This window comes from Synchytrium microbalum, assembly GCF_006535985.1.
Source record: "Synchytrium microbalum strain JEL517 chromosome Unknown SmJEL517_scf0027, whole genome shotgun sequence".
Classification (NCBI taxonomy): Eukaryota; Fungi; Chytridiomycota; class Chytridiomycetes; order Synchytriales; family Synchytriaceae; genus Synchytrium; species Synchytrium microbalum.
Window position 1 is genome coordinate 127301 of NW_022158376.1, and position 23596 is coordinate 150896.

Sequence of the window (23596 nt, forward strand, 5' to 3'; positions counted from 1 at the left end):
CTTTGCTGAAAAACGGTATGTATTCTTGTGACTGTAGCTTGAAATGGACTCTAACCGATACTAATATCATGCATCCACTACATAGGCTTCTCCTCCTCTCCATCAAGAACCTGTCATGGCCTGGATCTCCCAACATCAACCTGACGCCTTCAAGTTTCAACTTCGACCACGAACAATCCAAGAGACAAAGGTATCGAGTCTAGTATCGAATTACAATCATTTGCTGTGTTATGAATCTGCATTCGCCCTGTTTAGCATGCTCCTTTCAATATTTTCTTTCACATCGAATGCTAACATTCCTCAAATCGTCTGCTAGATTACCTCCTGCCATCACCACTCCCATGTTGTTTTGATGAGCCTTCTGGAAGAAACTGGTTTTGCTAGATGCTACTGGCTCTCTCACTGGGCTCCTTGGCAACCTGGAGCAAAGGTCCTTTGTCTTGACATCTCTCGTGATCAAAGACACTGAGATCATCAATACACCGAGTCATATTGTTCTATACGGAATGATGAGGTGTTCCAATACACTCTCTGGTCACTCACTGAGTCGTATTGACGGTCCCGTGGTGGTAGTTTACTATCTTCGCGCTGACATAGTATGCCCGGTACGTTCTTGAACGGAACGGCATGCTTTCAACACATTCTTTCCTACTATCAAGCTCTTCAACCCAAGTGGTACATCGAAGTGGTACATTGACGTGAGTTATTTTAGTATACTCTTGATCCACCAAGGGAAGTTACTGATTGAGCTGCGATATCTTTGGACCTTGATGTAGATATTGCCAATCTCCAGCTGGATCTTCATCAAACACGCAGAGACTTAAAATGGACAGTTGTCGTAGTCTGATATGTACCCAACTTTACAATGATAGAAACGCAAATAAAAACACATAGCAATTTACCTCGAGAGGTGTCTTTATTTCGAACATCCAAACCTGAAATGATGTCTTTAGGCACACATCAAATCGTGATCATTACTAAAGCAGTTTAATACCACTGACTTCAACCTCCATCTCGGTTTGTGTTCTCTACTTTGTAGGATAACCGCCACTGAGGAGTTGCCATCCCGCTTCAAAGACATCGCAAACCGTAGACAGCAATGGCCCATCTCAAAACCTTTCATATTCCCAACCTCTTGTTCATACGACGATACATCAGTGAACTGATGTATCAGCCACCGATCAGAAGCATTAACCAGTAATATTTCTTCCTGTCACAAAGCAGCTTTGGAGACATATGCAGCCACAAAGTATTCTCGATTCCACAAACGAGATCTGTACATATCTCCTTGTCCATGCTCTCCAAGCCAGCCCTCGGATGGTGGAGATGTGTGTGAGTGTCTTCGTTGCAACGAAATGAAATGAATCCAAAGGACTCGTATTTACAGCTAACAGACCAGCTTTGATCGCATATTTCTTTCCCGGTTCAAATGGAAAGGCCTTTGTAGCAACTTCGTACTTGCGCAGTGAAAGATCCAATGAGCCCAACTGTTTCTCGCTATTTCCGCCAGCACAGCCAGCACACATTCGGAGAGCATCGATTTCGTTACGGCAGTGTTGAAATAGTAAGTTGAGTATTAGATCAACGTCGGTATTAGACGTGATGCCACTCCAACTGATCAACGTCGGTATGAGACGTGACCTCCAACTCCTTTTCGCAACACTTTGGTTGGAAATGTCGACATAACAGTAGGTGGCAGATTTTATACATGTACGCTATCTGAATTTGTTGCTTGCCCAACTGTCAACGTTTGTTTGCGTCCGTCAATGATTTCTTAGGAAACTTTGAAATTAATATGTCGGTCGCCATAGTTTCAGGAGCATCTAAGGGAATAGGAGCTAGCTTGGCAAGACAGTTATTGGCAAGGACGAATTTTCACGTCGTGGCTACTTGCAGGGATGTTGGTGTTGCTCAACAGAATCTTGGAAATGAAAATTCAAACAGGTTGACCATTTTACCTTGTGATGTTACTCGGGAAGAAGATATCGCCAGTGTCGCCAGTACGGTCGGCAAAACATTCGGTCCTGGATCTGTTCGTTTGGTGGTCAATTCAGCTGGGTTTGTCTTGCATCAGAAACGCGATATTTTGTAAGATACTGTCATTCACGTGGTTTATTCCACTCTACTAGGTATCTGAATCCAGAAAAGAGTTATAAAGCTCTTGAAGAACAGAATATCATGAAGCACTTCATGATCAACACTTTCAGTGTCATGTACATGGCCAAGCATATTACTCCACTTCTTGCTTCCGTGTCAAAAGAATCGGCTACATGGTCAAGGTCAATTTTTGGGTCGATCAGCGCTCGAACTGGAAGTATAGCTGATAATAAGCTCGGGGGATGGTATTCTTGTAAGCTCAGATCGTGATTTTACAGTTTTGACGAGAGTGTTTTATAACACGATGGAATTTTAGATCGAGCAAGCAAAGCAGCTCAAAATCAAATTACAAAAACTTTGGCCGCTGAACTGGGTAGACGTGGAGTCATAACTGTTGCTTTACATCCTGGTACGGTCGACACTGATTTGAGCAGGCCGTTTGTGAAGGGTACCCACATGTCCCCTGATCAAGCTGCTGAGCTCATGTTCAATACCATTGAATCTCTCAGGGTATGAGCTGCATAATGTCGTCAACATGTTATGAACGCTGCGCTGATCAGTGCTAATACACGCCATGTATAGGAGGCGGATAATGGGACCTTCTTGGATCAAGATCGTAAGGTCATTCCCTGGTAATATAATTTTAGTTGAATGTAGTTGCACCGCAAATACACATAGCATTTCATATCTGCGTCGCTTTGTCTTCTACTGCAAAACCAACAGATCATGAAGTCGCTGAAAGCTCTCTTTGGCGATAAGAAGCACCTCGCAGAAAAGGCAGATCGGAGTGCTAAAACTGGCAAGTCAGCTCTTTATTTGCTCGTTCTTCGCTTCGAAGTGTCAAACTTGCTCAAATCTTGACATTTTTAAGGAGTTCTTGCTCTATCAGGGCTCAAACTGAAAGAATGGCCTTCGGTCATATCAAATCTTGATCCAAAACTCCTGAAATCAATCCTCGACCTGTCCAGCAATCTACTAGAAACGTTGTAAGTTTCAATGACATCTGAGGTGGTGTTTTGGGATGCCTTGGATCACACTTACAATGATGATGGACGGCCCGTCCAAGAACCGAAATCATGACTATTAATGAATTTGCAATTGCTCTGGGAGGAGGTTTCTAACCAATTCCCTCAAAGGCCTCCTGACATTGGCAGGTTTAACTCGCTTAAGACTTTAACGTTGGCAAACAATCTACTATCGACGCTTCCCGACGAAATATGGTCTTTGACAGCACTACAGACTCTGGATCTTCATAGTAATCGTTTGAGAGCCCTCTCTCCCTTAATCGTACAGCTATCAAATCTCAAGACGCTGGACGTCTCAAAGAATCAGCTAGCTTCGATACCACTAGAACTGGCAGGGAACAAAAAACTCGTCACCCTCGATGCTTCCTACAACAAGCTCAAAGAGCTTCCAATTACACTGGGAGGTTTGCCTGATTTGGAAGAGATTAATGTATCAAATAATCAGATTGCTGAGCTTCCTCGAGAGTTGGGCCTGGCCTCTAAGCTCAAAGCATTACGTATTGCAAACAACTCTCTGGTGGTGTTTCCCGATATCTTGCAAAACACTTCGCTGACATGGATTGAGGTCGAGGGGAATCCTTGCTTCACCAAGTTTTCTGAATTGGCTGGCTATGAACAGGTAATTACTTTCATTGGAGGTTGCTGTTTTGGTGTCACTAACGACCAACTATCTTAACAGTATGTGGCTCGTCGTAAAGGACGAATCGACCAATTCATAAAGACGTGAACGCCGTGATACTTGACTATTTTTGCCATAAACTGACCTCCTCCATAACACTGAATGTGTTTCTCTAAGATATTGCGCCTGTAATAAATCATCATTCTGACGCTGAACCGTTCAAGAATATGTGGTACCCACATGTCCCCTGATCAAGCTGCTGAGCTCATGTTCAATACCATTGAATCTCTCAAGGTATGAGCTGCATAAGGTCGTCAACATGTTATGAACGTTGCGCTGATCAGGGCTAATACACACCACATATAAGAGGCGGAAAATGGGACTTTCTTGGATCAAGATCGTAAGGTCATTCCCTGGTAATACAATTGTAGTTGAATATTGTTGCACCACAAATACACAAAGCATTTCATAGCTGCGTCGCTTTGTCTTCTACTGCAAAACCAACAGATCATGAAGTGGCTGAAAGCTCTCTTTGGCGATAAGAAGCACCTCGCAGAAAAGGCAGAAAAGGCAGATCGGAGTGCTGAAACTGGCAAGTCAGCTCTTTATTTGCTCGTTCTTCGCTTCGAAGTGTTATGTCAAACTTGCTCAAATCTTGACCTCTTTAGGAGTTGTTGCTCTATCAGGGCTCAAATTGAAAGAATGGCCTTTGGTCATATCAAACCTTGATCCAAACATCCTGAAAATCCTCGACCTGTCCAGCAATCTACTAGAAACATTGTAAGTTTTAATGACATCTGAGGCTGTGTTTTGGGAAGCTTTGGATCACACTGACAATTATGATGAACGGCCCTTCCAAGTCCCGAAATCATGACTATTAATGAATGTCCAATTGCTCTGGGAGGAGGTTTCTAACCTATTCCCTCAAAGGCCTCCTGACATTGGCAGGTTTAACTCGCTTAAGACTTTAACGTTGGCAAACAATCTACTATCGACGCTTCCCGACGAAATATGGTCTTTGACAGCACTACAGACTCTGGATCTTCATAATAATCGTTTGCAAGCCCTCTCTTTCTTCATCGTACAGCTATGGTATCTCAAGACACTGGACGTCTCAAATAATCAGCTAGCTTCGATACCACTAGAGCTGGGATGGAACAGAAAACTCGTCACCCTCGATGCTTCCTACAACAAGCTCAAAGAGCTTCCATTTACACTGGGAAATTTGCCTGATTTGGAAGAGATTAATGTATCAAATAATCAGGTTGCTGAGTTTCCTCGAGTGCTGGGCCTGCCACCTAGGCTCAAAATATTACGTATTGCAAACAACTCTCTGGTGGTGTTTCCCGATATCTTGCAAAACTCTTCGCTGACATGGATTGAGGTCGAGGGGAATCCTTGCTTCACCAAATTTTCTGCAATGGCTGGCTATGAACAGGTAATTTGTTTCATTGGAGGTTGATGTTTTGGTGTCACTAACGACCAACTATCTTAACAGTATGTGGCTCGTCGTAAAGGACGAATCGACCAATTTATAAAGACGTGAACGCCGTGATACTTGACTATTTTTGCCATAAACTGACCTCCTCCATAACACTGAATGTGTTTCTCTAAGATATCGCGACTGTAATAAACCATCATTCTGACGCTGAACCGTTCAAGAATATGTGTCAGATCGAACCTACAATCGCTCAGATATCACACTCCGCGTCACACGTTGGAATCGTCTTGCGAGGAAAAACTGGAAATGCACTGAACATCTTCATGAAATACGTGAATGACTGAAAAAGGCAAGCCCATTCTATATTTGCACTGTTTCAACTGACTAGTACTATGACTGGTACTATAACTGGTAACTAAACTACTATTAATGATCAACTGAAATACTGTTTCCATGAGGCGGTTGCGTGTGCAGCGAGATGAATTATTGAGTATATGAGGTCTTTGTTGTAGCCCGATACTTGCACATCCGTTCTCATATTTGGTTCAATATCAACCTCATGGCATTGGAGAACTTGAGGCCACTGACACCGGCCAAGCTGACACTAGACGAAGAATCCTCTCCAGCGTCCCACCTAGGATATAAGGTACGTTAGTCCTTACAAATCGGTCTGGAGTTTGGACGAAATCTTGCTTTGCTGCTCTCGCAAGCACACGTACATTCCAACCCCAGCAAATGAGGAGCTGAGCGCCTTGGAGTAGGCCAATAGTGGTTTGAGGACATCGGGCGAGGCATAATTAGCAGCCGATGCGGTGGTAGCAGGGACCAAAACTATTAGTTTGACGGGCCAGCTCACGCTCGCAACATAACTGTCAACCCATAAAGCGAAATTGTACGAATTTCCAATAACTTTGTTTGTCACGGATGGCCAGTACGAAACACCACAATAGCTAAACAAAAAATTGAAATCAATATCGTCAATCGAACGCGCAGTGAGTGAAGGACGTACTTATTGTAGAACTGAATTCCAACAATGTCGATCTTGACGGTTGGATCGGACAGCAGGGTTCCGGTTCCAGGACCCACCCAGGCGTCAGGGTAAACGCATTGAGGAGCTGCAGAGATGTAATACTTTTTGCTGGTATCGAAGTTCATATAGGTTCGTAGTGTGGATCCAACCAGAGCAAAGCCGGAAGCTGTGTTTTTCAATGAGCTCTTAGCTAAGGTACAAACAAGAAATGAAAATAGGCCTTACATGAACCTTGCTCAATATCAAAGTCGATTCCATCAAGCACAACACCTGTTCCAAAAGGTCGGTAATTGCTATATGGTGCAGATGTACCACCCAGATACAGATTCCACACGGCTGTTGCCAAAGCTACAGCTGACCCACTGGCAAAGTCGAAAGTCCCGGTGGCTCCTCCAAGAGACAAGAATACTTTTTTGCCAAGTCTCTGGCACGTTTGGATTTCAGTGCCTAAACTGGGACAGTTTAGATATTTTGTGGATCCATAGGTAGAGCCGCAATGACCAGCTAAATCAAGAAGCGGCATTTGACTCGCAGTTCCTGGCTATTTATAATAGAATGGTCAGCAAAACTATCGAAAGTTTAGCGGAATGTGCAAGCTTACCAGGACTCCGCTGGGCCAAATGTACGCAAAGGATATTATGAGAATATCAGCCTGTGTGTTTGGATTTCCAAGCGAGGGATCACAGTAATAAACCAAGCTTTTTTCTTTAGTGAGGGTGTTTTGACCTATATTGAATCATGAGCATCTGATGGAACAACTTGCGATTTCTGCCAAGACCTGATAAACTTACCCCAGTACAGACTTATGACCTTTCCTTGAGACAGTTTTTGGTCAAACGTCTATAGATGTCAATGTGAGTGAAATCATTTCTGATCTTTCGAAATAATATACATGTACCAAAGTGCTAGAAGAACTAGGAGCGGGGCTAGGAGCTGCACTTGGAGCTGCACTACGAGCTACACTAGCAGCTGCACTGGGAGCGACACTACGAGCGATGCTTGCAACTGGACTTGGAGCACCACTGGCTCCCACGACCGGAGCTTTCGTTGCTGATGGCAAACTTGAAGGGACTACATTTGGCGATGTGGCACCATTGCAAATACCGTATCCTGTGAGACAGTTTGTCGCCGCGCAATAGGCATCCGAAGTTCCACAATATCCGTACTACGTTAGATAATTTGTTCAGGATTGTAAAACGTCACTTCAAAGCAATGCGAAAAAGAGCTTACTATACTGCAGCAGTAACCGACAGGGCATTGTGTTCCTGCGCTGGGACCACAAGAGTAATTAATTGAAATCGGTAAACTTGGAGTAGGTGATTGCGCTGGAGCTGGTGTTGTAGGACTTCGGGCTACAGTGGTAGAGATTTTTGGAGAAGCAGAAACAGCTTTGGAGGTGGCCGAGGCTTGTACAGAGGTCTATTATTCATGGGGTTTTTAGTTTCATAAATCGACAGGAGATGAATGGAGAAATACCGTACCAATACAGCTACTTTGGTTGTAGATGATGCAACTGGGGTATTGGTAGTTGTAGACGGCGATGACAACACTACTTGGGATGTGACCGAGGCTTGTACAGAGGTCTATTTTTCAAGGTTTTCTTAGTCTGATATAGTCGAAATCGAGCGAAGGCAAACCGTACCGCTACAGCTACTGTGGTCATAGAGGATACAACCTGGGTATTGGTAGTTGTCGACGTCGATGATGCTGTAGAAGGCGATGATGTAACTACTTTGGTTGTCGACGTGACGATTGGGGTATTGGTGGATGTCGATTTGGTGGTGAACGATGGTATAGCTGATTTTGTGGTAGTGAAGGAAGCCGCAGAGGTCGCTGTACTGCTTGTGCCCGCCACAGCCGGCTGGAAAAATATTTCATGTTTAGTATGGAATTAAACCATAAAATATGCAGTTCCGCTGAATGTACTTACCGAAGCAACACCGCAAATACCATACAATGGTTGGCAGCTTGATACAGCACAATAAGCACTCGATTTCCCACACCATCCGGCCTAATGCAAACGCGTCAGCATCGAAAAGGAAATTGTGTTGTGAGATCGATTGCTTACGGTACTACAACAGTAATCAGTTGGACATCGGGTGCCCGCAGTTAAACCACAAGCATAATCGACAGAGACGGGCAGCGAAGTATCCATGGGCGGAAGCACAGATTTGCTCGAGGTCGGCGAGGTAGCTGATTGAACACTACTACAATTTCCAAATTGTGGTTGGCATCCTGTCGAACAGTACTATAAAATAATTCTCGTTAGATCCAAAAATCGTAAGGAACATCTTTATACTCACAGCAGTGGTTGTCCCACACCAATTCGCCGAGCTGCAACAGTATCCTGCGGCACATTGGAGTCCCACTGCAGTCCCACATTTTCCAGTTGTACTAACAGGGAGTCTCTTTGACAGTTTAGGCTGCTCTCGCACAAAGGGCTCGGGACACGTTGACAAGAATGAATTTCTAAGGTAGTACGGGTGAGATAGAGCATGACGACAAAACAAGTGGACAACAAACTTACTGGATATACGTGTCAGCAGAATCAGGGCAGTTCAATAACGTTATCTAAAATTTGAGACAAAATTTGATTTTACGATCAATTTTATCACCAATACGTTTGGAAAAAATTGCTAACCTGCTTGATGTATCCTGATTGTAGCAGACTCAGTGGTATCTCGTAATCTAAGGATCAATATAAGATTTAGAAGCGGCCTTTGAACGCCACAAATTTCGGTAAAGACTTGCCAAAGGAAGAATCTGTGCCCTCCACTGCTCGTGCGAAATGTTTTGTCCCTAGGTACAACCCTGGTTAAGAAAATGTCCAGATAGCTTGATTCCGATAGTAAAGGCCTACCATGTACGATTTCCTGAGATGGCTCATTACAATCAGCTATCCCTCCTGTCACTGCCAAGTCAAAGTCCACTGCCACACGGTGATTTAATCGAAACGTGAGTGCGATTGGAGTGGAGGTGTTTGAAGGGAGGCATTCGTCAAATTTCACGGTCCAAACTATGAAAAATTAGGTTTAAAATTGGATTTCAGCTTTAAAATGGAGCGACCGCATGGTAACAAACCTTTAGAACTGTTTGTTCAATTCAACAAGAAAAAAGGTTATTGAGTTCAACGTAACGGTTCGATCGGCTGTAAAAACTGCGCTGAGGACTTACCTAGAACTCTGTGAATCATCTAGAAAGTAATGACCAGCAAAACGTTAGCGACAAGAAGGATAACGATTAAATCGATCTGCACTAACCAGTCGTTGCGACCAAGAGCTGCAAAGGCTTGTACGGTTCACATGTCTGAGCAATGACGGCAGATACCACTGATGCCAGAATCCAGCTCTTTATCAGCAGTGCCATGGCCTTGATTTATGAATTGCTCTTCACTTGCAAGACTAGCCAAGAAAATTAAATAGGCACACCCGTCCGATCTGTCGGATTATGGACTATGAAGGTTGGGAGACAAATTTGCGGGGTTTCCTTTTTGGTGATGGTGGTTCTTCTCTTCTTCCTAACAATAGCCCAACACAACAAACGACACTAGGTTTTCTGAACTAAACCGTCGCGTAAGGTCGCGTATCATGTTTCTTGGACCCAGCTCTTGGCAGGAACTCTAAGATCCGTTCTAAAGCTTCCGACCAATTTCCGAAATCCTGAAACCCAACACTTTCTGGAACTTTGTGACGTTATCTCGGCCATCTGCGACGAAAGAAGCAGTATCAATACTTTGGAATGACGGTTTAGCGATTATAGATGAGGTGTTTATGATATACTAGCAGTTACAAAGAACGAATGAAAACCCCCCAAACAAAAGATACAACCACTCTTCCCAACCCCACACTATAGCTTTAAGACATGTCTTAAATCGACACAGTCACAGATATTGTTGAATGTTGTCTACGGACCAACTTTATTCCCAAATCCAGAGACCTAGAGAAAAACGGCGTTTCAGCAAACTTGCGACTGAAGGGACAAGGATCAGTTCAAATAGTCTATTTCGTACCATTTTCGTCCTATATTCGAGCTCCGATATAGATTCTTTCCAGAGGTGGGGGTATAGGATGGATTCGAGAGTGGAGCCTTTTTCAGAACAGTGGATTCATCAGATGACCAATTCTGAGCATCATTGAGCTCCATACGAGCCAATTTCTTCACAAGCGGTTGCTACAATGATATAAAATTAGATGCAAACCTTATTTTAGAGCGACCGATACAACTTCTTACCAGCAGTTCCTCCACTTCTAGAATGACTGGCCTCAGAATCAAAAGATACTCATCAGCAGGCCTCCTCAAGTTCTTCAACAGCTTGTAGCCCTTTGAAACTTTTATGCGAGCAGTCTGAGTTATGTTCAGCTCTCTGGCACTATTCCTCTCGAGATACAGTGCTTGAATTGTATAAAGCCCGACGGCGAGAATGTATTTCTGAGCTATAGGATCAGATTCATACAATCTAGACATCAACAAGCGTTAGAATCTTTTACATTTCGAGACAAAATGGTGTTGAAGGGCTGGTACCTGAAGTCGTCGTCCAACTTTGAAGCAGCTAATAGGAACTCCAAATGCTCCTCTGTACAGGCTTCCTGAGTGAGTTGTCGAAAGGCTTGAAGCAAACTTGGACTACGGAGTATAATTTGGGTATCGAGCTGTCCAGCAGAAGCTGCGTTCCTCAAGGAATGGTTGACCTTCCTCTCTGCTTCAATCCAACATTCATCAAAGACACCTGCTGCTGTACCAAAGCTGTTTTCATCAGTTCCAATTGTAGATGGAAGGCTCAATACTGTTGTAGGCTCCATTCGATATTCGATATTCGATCTTGTCTTGAGTCCTTTGGAATGTGGCAGAGTACGAGCTGAGTGGCGTTCCAAAGGAAAACTGATGTGATTGGTACGCCAAAAGGAAGTTCTTGCAGTAAACGAAAGAGTGAAGTAGAAATCACATGAATGGGAATATTTCGGAAGACTTTCTCTTACGTTCCACTTTATTCTTCTTGTAGGGCGTATGAGCACTTTTGCATTGCGGCAACAAGAACAAACATTCTATTCTTGCTTACAATAGAACTTCATCCTTGCTTACAAACAATATAAATGCTATATTTACTAAGTTTGCCATGCAAACATGCTATTACTGGGTGCAATACCCATATTAGAGAGCATAGCCTGAGCGTGTCTCACTGTAGATGACGGGATTATTGGTACATTCATTACTTCTTGCTTTCCATGACTGGAAAGGTCCAACACTTCGCCATCTACCGCATCGCCACCGTCTGGCGTATCGTGCAACACCGACACAATTAATGATGCACCCGCGCCTTCACTTACAAAAGGCAGTTTCTATCAATTCAAAACCAGTCAGTTACTGCACTAAGGGTGTGATAGGCAAAAAGATGCACGACAAACCTTGACAAAGTTTTTCAAGGCAGCACTTTTCGGCCTTCCAAACGACCACATTGTCTCAGTCATTCGATACACGACTTTGGCATATCGTGGTTGTACTCGGACAATGAATCCAAAGTAATCTAAATGCATGAGGACATATAAACGACAATGATTGTGTGAAGAAACTGAGATCCATACATACCCGCTATAGTCGCAATCTCTGCTTCGTAGACTTCTGCCAAGTTTGCGGTAACTCGTTGAAGCAAATCGTCCGCATTAGCGGGATCAGGATTCTCTGGCGACTCAACATAGGCTTCCAAGTTTCTTATAGTTGCGGTAAAGTCGAATGGCTTCTTTGTAGTCAGCACCTGGGCGAGCAAAGCAGCAACAATCCTCGAATGGCCCGGCTCTGACCCATCGTCTTCAAGCAGTCGTCCAAACAAGAATGTAACGCTATAAAGCAACGTATAGAGCATGGCGATTGAAGGGTGTTGATCCACTATATAGTCAGGGAGCAGACACCATCCACGTAACAAGAGTTCGAATGCCTTCACTTGAGTCTCTGAGGACGCTGCAAACAGGCTTGGCAGTAGAAGCTGCTGCAGTCCAGGAAACCCACTCTTTACTCTGTCGTAGGAATCTAAGAAGCTTTCATCAAGGGCACTTGGTGCTAAAGCTCTGGATTCCCCCTGATTCGTCATGTAGAGAATGCAATTATCCATGGCTCTGCTGACTAGATCAGGAAACACATCCACAGGAAAGTTGATTATACTATCGGAGTTCTTTGAGGTCAGGAGGTAAAAAATGACAAAAGCGACGATAAAGATTTATTGCTCACCAGAGAGAATCCCAAAACAGGTGTGGATGCTGATGCAACACACCATTACGTCCATATTGTATGATTAATGTCTGATGTAGTGTGAGTATGCTCGCCAAAACCTGTCTGCTTCCAAGCTGAGTTTGTCGTTGACCTTCAGACATGTACGACCACGACTCTTTCGTGTTTCCTCGCAAATCTACTTCTATGCTTCCAATGACTGAAACGTGATCTAAAAGTCTCGATTCCAAAGCATCCAAAGAATTCACGGCTGGTGGTGGCGCTAATGATATCAGCATATTGTATAGTTCCACGCCCCTCATCGTCTGGTCTGCAGGCTATGTGAATAGGCGAGAAGAGTTAATACGATGAAAGTAATACTGAGGGATAGTTGATTCCATACCAAATATCCTTCTGACGCCCAGTGTAGCGTTTCACGAGCCATGGCTTCTCTCAGGCCAGGAGATTCAGGCTCGAACGTAGCCAATAGCAAGTCCAATAGTTCTTGCACGGTGATTTCATTACCCCCGCTCTCAGCATCCGCACTAGTTGTGTGAGTGTCAAAGACGAAGGCCAATTGATCTATACAAAACAAATACAAAACAAAGCTTCACCTGAGATGCAGAGGGTCAGGCCACTTGACACGAACGACAGCACCTTCCATCAAAACCAGCAACTTTGAAGCCCCTTTGGCTAGTGTATCATACGTATCATCATTCATCGCGCCAGCGCGTGTGATGAAACTAACGTATCCTTCCACTAGATTACCAAGCAAAAAAGTTGCAGCCGAGGTCGTAGATAAAGTATCAGGCAAGTGTAAAATTACATAATTAAGCAAGATGGGCTGCTGTGCCACAGTGGCTGCGAAATCCTGAATCAGAAGCTCCGATATACATACAATGGCGGATTTACAAGTGACCACATAATCGTTGCCGGCTAGAGATGTCTTATGAGGAAATAAAGAGGTATGGAGATACGTAACCAAGTTCTTCACTACAGCTGCGCTATGTGGCGCTTTCAGATTTTCGTTGTGTTCTTTAGCTTTAGACCATGGAAACGCCCGATGACTGAGGTAATGAGACAGTTCCGCTGCTACAAGCTTTGGACGGTGCATCAGTAGACGGCCTAGTAAGTTCAGAGCTGTCTCTCGAGTAGGTCCATCAAAAGAGAGCACATGTACTAATATATCCAATAGCAGCACGGTTGACCGTTCACCTCCTTCATGACCAGCTGCCAATTCTTCCCATAATACCTCACTACGGGACATCTGAGGAGATAAAAACGCCGTCTCCAATAAGAACCGAAGCAACTCTTCATATTTCCCTTCTCCTGGTGCTGATTCAGATAGGTCCACCTGATGAAGCCAAGGCGCTAGCAAATCTAATATCCAGCTCCCTGGTGGTATTAAAGTCAGCATTACGTGTTCTGGAGTTCCTTTAGACTGTGACCGTGAGCAACGCACAGCTTCCCAAGTGAAGCCAGCGACATGGCTAGAAAACAATGCGGCAGCACGACGATTGATAGCTACAATTTTTGGTTTGAGTGTGTGTCCTATAGAAGTAGCCATCCACCCATTCAAAGATGCAAAAGCTGCTGACATCTCTTCATCCATCGGCGATGCTCCAAAGAGTCGGACTAGCTCTAGCACAAATAAAAAGGCCCGATTACGGATACTGCGCGAGGCATTCATCATTGAATACAAGCCGAAAAAGAGGATGCTTCCCAAGTGTCGTTTTATCTGGGCTTCAAGTTCAGGTGTCAGATTAGGATATATGAGATGTGATTCCTCAGGCTTCAGAGGCAGAGCGTGCTGTAAACTTATATAATCTCGAAGACTAGCACTTCGTGATTCAGCATCAAGAGACATAAACATCTGTGACTCTCGATGTGGCCGGGGGAGTATTAAATCAAAAATAGCATCAGCAAATGCTCCTGGTGGTGCTGCTCGACCTGAGTATGCTTGCACCATCACGACACCTATTACGTGATCCAAGTTGTATAAAAGCGTCGGTCCAAAGACACGTCGACCTTCGCTCTCCATTCTAACTAGGGCCTGTAGATTTTCTCTTGGCAAAGCACGTCCTTCATATACATCAGCATAATCTAGCAAAGATTCCACGGCAACTCCTATATAAGGTCGTATCTGGCCGGTTTTATTACTTGTTGGCGCTGTGGTGTCATGTAAAGTAGATGACCATAAAAGTAGATGTCTAAAAGTCTGATTTCTTATAGCAGGCGGCCAGAGTTCAGACAAGTTGGCCGGTCCCGACAACAACGTTTCCGACAGTCTGTCTACTATTACACAATGATTACAAGTCATCCGAAGTTTCATAGTACTGACAGCAACCTCAGCACCGGATCCAAGTATAGTTTCTATAGTCGAGAGCACTTCTGATAGCACAGCTACAATGGGTGTAGGGACGACAGAAGGCTCTCGAGCCAAGATGGTAAAGTCTGGTGACTGGCATATGTATCGAAGCATATTAACAAAATTCGCCAGGTTCCGTAGTGTAGAAGGCGGTCCCCGAGGTGCTATTCCTGATCGATTTGGGCTAGATTTCGCTGAAGATGGCTGAGATCCTACAGTCTCGCTCTCTTTAAATGTCGACCAGGTATCGAAGACCACCACCTGCAATATAGCTGGATGTGTGTAATAGGATGCTCGCGCTATACTATTCGCTTCCCACTCTTTCTCAGAGCATAAAATCTAAGGCAATTTCTAATTTAATTCCACCCACAACAGAAATCGGATTAAAAGCAACATACCGGTGCAAGCAGGCGAAGATAGAGATTGAGCAGTGTATCCTGCACCTGCTGAGTGGCTCCAGAGGGAAACTCATGCTCGCTCTTCAACGGTATACCACCAAAAGCAAAGAGCAGTATGGCAAATGATGAATACAACTCTACACTGTCTTCAGCTGGATCTCCCTGTGGTGGATTGAGCATTGGGATGGCAATAGTCCTCACAAACTTGGCCGTATGTCGTAGGGCCTTCGATCTTCCTAACCTAGCAAACTGTCTAGCTAATTCACCCAAAAAGGCCCGATATAGACTCATATATTCGGAACTAGCGACGTCCGAAAACGTTGGTGGTGTTGGATTGGATGCGGTTTGTACTAGATGTGTCACTTCCAAATCTCGTTCCAGGAATGAATACAATGCTCTTCGGGCTATAGAGATCTCTGTCCGTACTAGCACAGAGTAGAGTGGCATTTCTACAGTTTGGTCTGTTTGATCTAACCCAGGCTGCAAACGGCCTGTTATTTTGAGGAAGTCTCCCAAACATTGTATCGAGCATTTCCGTATCCTTGGATCCGTATGTGCTAGCAACACTATCACCGCAGCGTCCAATTTACATGATACTCTATACGATGCATCAGGATCAGAAATCACGTTTGATTCTTTGGACCAGCCCGAGATCAAGTGTTGCAGATGCAGAATGATTGTCAACAGAGAAACCTCGTCCTGGTGTTCGGTGCTCTTAATACAATTTATGAAACCGTTGATCACGCTAATTTTAATAAATAATGATCGGTTGTTAGCCATGTTTTCATTTCCTAAAATTTCATCAGTTGCTTGCCTCAGTCTCAATGTTGGATTTCGAACAAAAACTCGTTGGATGGAATAAGAGGCCTCCCATGCTATTTCTTCTTGATTACTCATTAGATACACTCCAACAAACCATTCGCCTCCTATTATCGAAGGAGCTGGGATAAGCGGGACCTAAAATAATTGGAAATGTTGATGAAAAAAATTCGGCAACTAACATAGCTTTAACTCACCAAGCGAAGAACTTCTCGAAACACACGCAGCGTTAACCCTATCTCAGGCCTAATACTGTGCCGTGGCGACTTGAGTTTAGGGCTCGGTCTGGCCAACATTGAAACGGGCGTTCCCAGCCGCTCTCCGACATCAGCACTCTGTCCGTAAGCACGCGACCATGTCTTTATACAGGCCGCAACATGATCATTAGCTTTCTGCTGTGCCACATATACTTCATCTGGAATCATGGCGATACTATTTCTCGGCGACGAGGCAGCTGAGGAGTTACGAGACCTCTCTAAAGTCACAACTCGATCCAACGTAGCGACTCGTTCCAAAGTTGAATCAGGCCGTGACATGTCCGATGCTGCAAATAGAGGAATACGATTCAAGGTGCTAGAGAGTGCATCATGGTCAATGGCATCACCAGCCATAGACATGGTAACAGATCCTGTATATTCGGAATGATACGATGCACGCACATTCTGTGCTTCCCGATCCGGTACATCAGAGTATATCGACATGACATCGTCTTGAATTTGTGAGGACGTGTCGGACATTACTACGTTCGATTCAGAGATACTACCCATCCCTCTGGAACGTCCAGATCCAAAGGGCACGGGCTCGAATACATTTTGAGACTTTCCTAGAGCCGCTATACCAGCTTGGAAATCACATTGATGTAATATCTGAGATAATAGGTTTTCAAATTCATACGGCAAGTCTGTTACTACCGCATCGAAATCACGGTCGCCTCTTGCCTGAGCTGCAGCTCCGAATGATGATTCTGGATCTAATATAATTCGAAGGGCTTTCACTCCTATATACTGGGATTCCAAGTCCTGAGAAACCTTGTTCTCCATCAAAGATTGGATGACTCTAAATGCGATTGCCAAGCTGCAAAAAGGAAGGGACCGTCAATATTGTGCGATATACACGTAAGACTGGCAAACACCACTCACTTTTGCACACCCATTTGCACAGTAAGGTCCACACAAACATCCAAATTCTCCACTCCAAACGTTCTCGTTCTCTTGAAAAACAGCGCATCAGCCATATCCTTCAGCCGTCGATTTATCACCTCAGCGGGCTCTTCTCCCAACGGTCTCGTCATAAACATGAATGACGCAGACTGCGAAAACGTCCTTGCAATCCTCTGTCGTGCTTGATCTTTCGTATCTGTATAAAACCTTCCTCTAAGAAGCTGCAAGACACATTCATACACGAATGGTCTAAACATGTCTGGTTTTCGTTTAGATTGTGGATTTACGGTGGTAGCGATAATCAAGTCCTTCAAGACAAAATTGTCTATATGGGAGCGAAAGAATTCATACGGGCTGTTGACTAGTATGGCCACAATCAGTCGGAAGGAGCAACGTCTGACTTGCTCATCTACAGCCCATCTCCTTGCTCTCTTATAAAGCTCGTATATCTCGTCCACTAGCATCACTTCCCAAGGCTGTCGTGGCTTTCCACCAGCACTTGTGTAATCCAGCGGTCTGATGATATACTCGAGTGCCTGTATCGCTGCCACTCGTACCACAGTTTTTTTTGTCCTATCTATCTGATTCGACAATTCTCTTATGAGCTGAAACAGCTGTTCGGCTTGTTGTTGATTCACAGGCTATTGTGTATGACAGAATCAGGAATCCAAAAAAAGTGAATTGGCTTTTGATTAATTTTCACCTTGGTTGAAAGATACCGAGTAGCAGCTAAAACCAACACAATCTCTTCTGACAAGGCTTTCCGCGTCGGATCCAACACACCGAAAATGGTTGATACTATACCGTGTCTTTCGACTGAAGAAACGTCTCCAATGAGAATAGACCATCTGAGCATCATCTGCTCCATAAATCGACCTTCAGTTGAAGCCGCCCGTCTAATTCAAGGTGGTGAGCGAATTGGCAAAAAAAGACAGTTTTCTTGTTTGAATCGTACTTTGAAACAGTCTGTCCAGCCAGCCGAATATTATAAAATGCATGCTTTAGAAGCATATGATTCGTCTCCTTCTTGAACGGCCTGGTCAACGCAGAGTGTTCCGTCACGACTATCAGGCAATCCAAAACGCCAAGTAGAACAACACTCTTGACAAGTTCGACGTGACTGGCATTACTTTGTACGGTTGGTGGCAGCTTTTTGAGGAAGAAATCAAATCCATACGGTGATTTCTGAAGGCCTGGCATATCAAGCGGCAGTATAATAAGGAAGGCCTTCATGAGGCTTTCGAGATACGCAGGTGGTACTAATCGAAGCAGCGAGAGCATCGACTGATGGAATGGCTCGTTTAAAGGGTAATTAAAATTTGTGGAAGCCTACGCAAAACAAAGTTGGTCTTCACACTCAACATGCAAAACTGTGCGAGTTTCCTATACCTTGCGAACACTCTGAGAGCCACCACTTTTCAGCAGATTTCCAAGAGATTCTGCGAGAGAATTCTGCCACTGTGTCATGTGGTTGGTAAGGACGTCTGCGTTCAACTTGTGCTCCAAGGTTGCGACTTGTACACGCAACGCCTGTAATTTGGCAGATGTCTGCTCGGCCAGTATGAAATTCTCATTTGCAACCTAGTTCATATGTAGATTCGTGATCTTGGCACGTCAAAGCATCCCATTCTCAATTGCAAACATACCGCTGTTTGCTTGATGGAGTGTAAAGACGCCAACGAGTCACGGAGCTTTTGTAAATAGACCTATGAGTATTGGTGGGTGTCAGTTTGGTCTTCAAATTGGTTGCGGGTGTTTGACATGTCCGACAGATATTTGCAAAATTCATTCATTCAAGATCACATGCTACGGAATTGTGTCGCGAATTCTCGTTTTTCAGCATGTCAGAAATCCATTTCAATCAACCTTGACTTGCTTCCAAAGAAAACTGTGCAGTTCACAACACACAAATGTTTGGATTTTGAATTGTTTCGAATGTGTTAAAATCTCACCGAATCTGGATCAACTTGTGACGACCCCGTCGAGACATTACTGTGAGAGCCACGTGGGAATGTTGAAGTTCGGTCCATAGCTTGCTAGCTTCCAGTGAGATCGTTCCGATAAAAGTGCCCCGAGTTTCTTTCAGGATTTCGTACCGTTCTAACTAGGACTTTGAGGTAATAAATAGTGGAGAATTTCCAAGAACTACGTCTGGTTCCCAAGCATATCTTGATCCTTGTCTTTCTAGAGTTTGTCGTTGCTGCGGTCGACTCAGTGGCAGAGTTGAGTTAATCTAAAACAAGACCATCGACCCTTCGAAACCTCGAGAGATGACAGCAAAATGTAGGAGACTCGTGTCTACGTATTCGTGCAATTCGTGCGAGCAGCAATCCGCGGGTCCATGTTCGCCAAAATGTACGAAGAGGCTTAAGATTAATGGCGATGTATTCTACAACTGTTTCACAGTTTTGTATGTTAGACCTATTTACATGTTCGTTGAGAGACTCTGTTTCAATCGTCCTCTGATGATTCCTCTTCCTCCTCTTCTTCTTCATCTGAGGTAACGGCTTTTGGTGCCGAGTTTGATGTCGATGAAGTAGTAGAGGTTTTAGCCAGTTCATCCGTCAAGAGCTATAGATTCCAAGAGTCAGTACCTAGTATCAAAACGATGCACGTAATTATCAAAATTACAAACAGCCTTCACCTGATTCAGCTTGGTTTGCAATTCACGAACTGAAGAAACAAGCTCTGTGAGGCTTTCAGAGTTACTTATAGCCACAGATACACTCTGAACGACTCCATCTGGACCTGAAAATGTAGCAACGTTGCTACTCATTGCTGATACGTAGCTAGAACGACACAGAACTAACGAAATGTGTGTGTTTTGGAACTAGTGGACTGTACTTGGTATATCAACGTTACAAAATGGAATAATCAAATCAACAATAATAACTACACTGTCTGGTATCTAAACTAATAAAATTACATGGTGGTTGGTTGTCGCGAGAGGTCTCCGTCAGTGTAATCGTCGAGGTTGATTTCTTCGATGGCGTTGAGAGGTATCATGCCTTCTTGTCCAGTTGTTGCGTTCAATGCACGACACCACCTGTTTTTACAAGAAGTCTCGTCAGTCATTATTGGTCTCTTTCAGTGTCAAATCATGGACGTCTTCAAAATCGACATACCCATCACTGAATGTCTCGAAAACCTCCACATGATCCCCCAAATTCAGCGAGATCTCATCCTTTTGCTCTCTATAATACGGCGCATTCACAATCCATATAGTTCGTGATTCAGATCTTGTATTTTCTGGGTTCCAAATATTCCCTGATCCACTATTGGGTCCAATGATTTCAGGCTGAGGATTACGTGATTTAAATACCGACCAAAACGGAAATCTATGTATCGATGATGACAATTTCTTGTGCTTCTTCATGGCTGCAGGGATTGACCAAGTGGGTTTGTGTTGATCCTGTTTAGATTCCCGGTCCTCATTCAGTGAAGATGCTGGTTTGTCGGCTTGGTCTACTTTTCTTCGTCCACAGCAGCACAACGTTTTCCTGTTTCGGTATATCATTATGATGATTCCACATATTAGAATCAATCCTGCGATGGTGGCAATCACCTAAAATTGGTGTGGTCGTATAGTTGAGTACATGGCACTTGGGCAAGAATGATTCCATCAAGTACCGATCAATGAAAGTGTTACTTACAATACCAGCGATAGCACCGGCAGACAAACTATGATCGGCTGCAGGAGGACACTTCAATGAATCATCAGAACAGGTAGTGCCCTTTCCACAGAAATGGATGCCGTCATTGCAACACGTTGCACCTCTAATCACACATACACAAGATGGATCAGTTCAATCCACAACCCGTTCAGCGTCTGTGCGAATAGACGTACTCTGGAACACACTTGTTTGCGTTGGTGGAACAAGCAGTCCAACCAACCGGACAAGGAGCAACGCTTTACGTTCATTTAGGTTGCATGTTAGAGCAAGATATTTCACATCCGGTGGAGATTAATGCAGGTCTCACCTTGTCGTTGAGGTATTGCACGTCTGAGCGACCAGATCACAGATAGTGCTTGGTGGACAATAATGGAGATTATCACCTATAAAAATCGTGATATTTTAATGAGTTTGCAAGATAATTATGTATGCAGAAAAACATCCAAAAGTCAGAGTCCATTGCAATCTCTAACATGTTTAGATAGTTCTCTAATGTCCTAGCAAAACATGCATACGTACTGCAGCAACTGCCCCCGATTGCCATGCAGCCGTTCCCACATTTCTCTTGAGTGGCTGGACACTGTGCATTAATGAGAGTTATCCAGATCACAATAAATGCTAAAACCAATACGGGAAATCTCATTCTTGGGAGTTTCCCTTGGCGTTCCTACATAGATCCGATAGTTTGAAGTTAGTTCCTAGATGTAAAATGTAAGTTCCGTTGCTCCTTTTTGCTCACCTTTGCGGCGAACTGTATGGTCAAAGAATAGGTTTTAGATTTCCCAAAAAGCCGAAAAAGTATGATGGGGAAAGCGACAAGGAGAAACTGTCATTATCGCCTGTCTAGACGTGAAATCTGTACTAAAATAGCGTGTAGTCACGAAAATTTACGTGATTAGGCGTTCAAAAAGCAACTATTATATCATCACGATGTATTTTCCGAAAACGACCAATGTTCTAAAAGGACTACACATTAATTTGATACAGATTAATAGCTATGTTGTTCTAGTATCAGTGCAACTACTGGTAACTGTTATGCCCATTAACATCTAGCGAAGACGTGCGTGTGATTGTTGATGATCTGGGCATAGACCCATTGGAGACTTGAAGAGGCGCGAAGGTAATGCAATCCACGGGGAAGAATCCCTCTTGGTTCGTTGTGATATTTATCTAAACATTGTATTGTGGTGGTTGTTAGTCATGTTTTGACTGTAACTTCCCACAGTGCAGGGACATTATGCGACCACTCACCCCACGAGCCCATCCATCGCCGTACGTTTCATAAACCTGCACAGATTGACCCACGTCGACAGTAATTTCGTCTGGTTGGACCTTATTATAAGCCAGTCTGACTTTCAATACATCGACTCCATTAGGTGCTGGAGTTTCTGCTTGATTTCGTAATCTTTCATACGCACTGGCACCTGCTACACCTGCGACGGCGCCTCCAGCGACTGCGGCACCTGTCACGGGAAGATTTAATGGAGCTGCTGGTGCATACGACTTTGGAGGTGCTGGAGGTGCTGCTGGAGGTGCTGCTGAAGCCATTTCAGCATCAGCGCGTCCCTATAAACGTAAAAAAGAGTGAGCTGGTGTGACTTGTGAGGGAAGAAAGGTGTGGTTAAATGTGACCGATTGAGTCTCCACCGTCCAAATCAATTTCACCGTCACCAACTAAGGCTACCTTCGGACCAGCGCTTTGACACTTACACTGGCAGTAGTAGGTCCATATATACCAGAATCGAATCTTCGAGCACGCGATCTTCTACCCAAGTAAACGAGACTTCCTACTATGATGGCAGCAATGATAATTACACCAGCTATTCCTCCTACAATAGCCCCAATTGGCACGCTAGATCCACCAGAGGCGGCTGATTCTGCAGTGGGTGTACTGGATGCTGATGACGAGGCAGATGAAGTGGGTTTCTGTGAAGACGAAGGAGTAGCGCCTAACGATGGAGATGCTTGGGCTACTGTAGGCGAAGCAGCAGCAGCAGCCGACGGGCCTGACGATGGACCAGTTACGCAACCTAAATAAATCGTCAGGACACGACCTTTGTTCAGACAGCATTTCAACCAGCATACCAGCCACGGGATCGCAAGAAGATCCTGCTCCACATATTTGATTGCCATCTGGGGTTCGGAAAGTGGGTTAGTTAGTTTAGATATGAGTCTGATGTCCACGGGTTTGGATAATGGGTTGGCTAGTCTAAGATATGACTCTGATGTCCAACAATGTTGGGTGGTTTTCCACATGATGTTGGACTTTGGAACCATGCAGAGTGGCCGAGTGAGCAGGGCCTTGAGTCAGTAGATAAACAAACTTACTACAACATATGCTTCCGGCACCAATCGTTGTTCCTCCACAAGTAGTTTGGGCCTGTGATAAAGAGATCAATGCCGAGAGACAGAACGCAAAGATTGCTGTAGATGTCCTCATTGTTGGAGCGGTGAGGGTTGATTCTTCTTATATGCGGTTTCCGTACACTCGAAAGCTATGTTGAAATGGTTTGTTGAGCGGTACTTGGCCGTTCTTCGAGAAACTCCTTATTTGTGGATGTGTTTGTGATTTTTAGAAAGCACAAAAAGCCATTCGCACGCCAAGACCCCTTTTCAGGAAACCAAGCGTCTTGGAGCATCTTTCGAGCATCATTCACGCCCATTTTTGCTTGATTGTCGCGTAAGAGACCTTCGCTCACCTTCAATTTAAAGTTTTTCCCACCAAAACGACACCCATTCAGCAGCAATTGATCTGGACAGTTCCAGA

The 23596-nt window shown here is 44.2% G+C and overlaps 3 protein-coding genes across 3 annotated transcripts; 1 reads left to right on the top strand and 2 right to left on the bottom strand.

The window, feature by feature from the left end:
* Positions 1–1795: 1795 nt before the first annotated feature.
* SmJEL517_g04213 (uncharacterized protein) lies at positions 1796–5287 on the top strand (the record flags this gene model as incomplete). Its single annotated transcript, XM_031170141.1, has 12 exons — positions 1796–2058; positions 2130–2350; positions 2414–2607; positions 2680–2713; positions 2969–3083; positions 3234–3741; positions 3802–3845; positions 3966–4035; positions 4249–4321; positions 4410–4521; positions 4672–5179; positions 5240–5287. The coding sequence occupies 12 exons, from the start codon at positions 1796–1798 to the stop codon at positions 5285–5287; spliced, it is 2190 nt and encodes a 729-aa protein (XP_031023902.1).
* Positions 5288–5716: 429 nt separating this feature from the next.
* SmJEL517_g04214 (chitinase) lies at positions 5717–9578 on the bottom strand (the record flags this gene model as incomplete). Its single annotated transcript, XM_031170142.1, has 19 exons — positions 5717–5816; positions 5902–6132; positions 6192–6378; positions 6438–6753; positions 6814–6938; positions 7004–7052; positions 7111–7377; positions 7443–7631; positions 7694–7795; positions 7855–8073; positions 8143–8223; positions 8281–8460; positions 8516–8681; positions 8740–8783; positions 8854–8900; positions 9073–9228; positions 9294–9301; positions 9387–9405; positions 9473–9578. 19 exons carry the CDS (start codon positions 9576–9578, stop codon positions 5717–5719), a joined length of 2592 nt encoding a protein of 863 aa, XP_031023899.1.
* A 500-nt stretch (positions 9579–10078) lies between these two features.
* Positions 10079–19185, bottom strand: SmJEL517_g04215 (uncharacterized protein; the record flags this gene model as incomplete). The annotated part of the gene is made up of 18 exons (XM_031170143.1): positions 10079–10148; positions 10222–10382; positions 10443–10668; positions 10734–11067; positions 11344–11548; positions 11615–11733; positions 11796–12364; positions 12432–12748; positions 12814–12955; positions 13025–15117; positions 15177–16133; positions 16193–17069; positions 17135–17796; positions 17859–18051; positions 18111–18484; positions 18545–18736; positions 18802–18861; positions 19108–19185. The coding sequence occupies 18 exons, from the start codon at positions 19183–19185 to the stop codon at positions 10079–10081; spliced, it is 7629 nt and encodes a 2542-aa protein (XP_031023900.1).
* Between the last annotated feature and the right edge of the window lie 4411 nt (positions 19186–23596).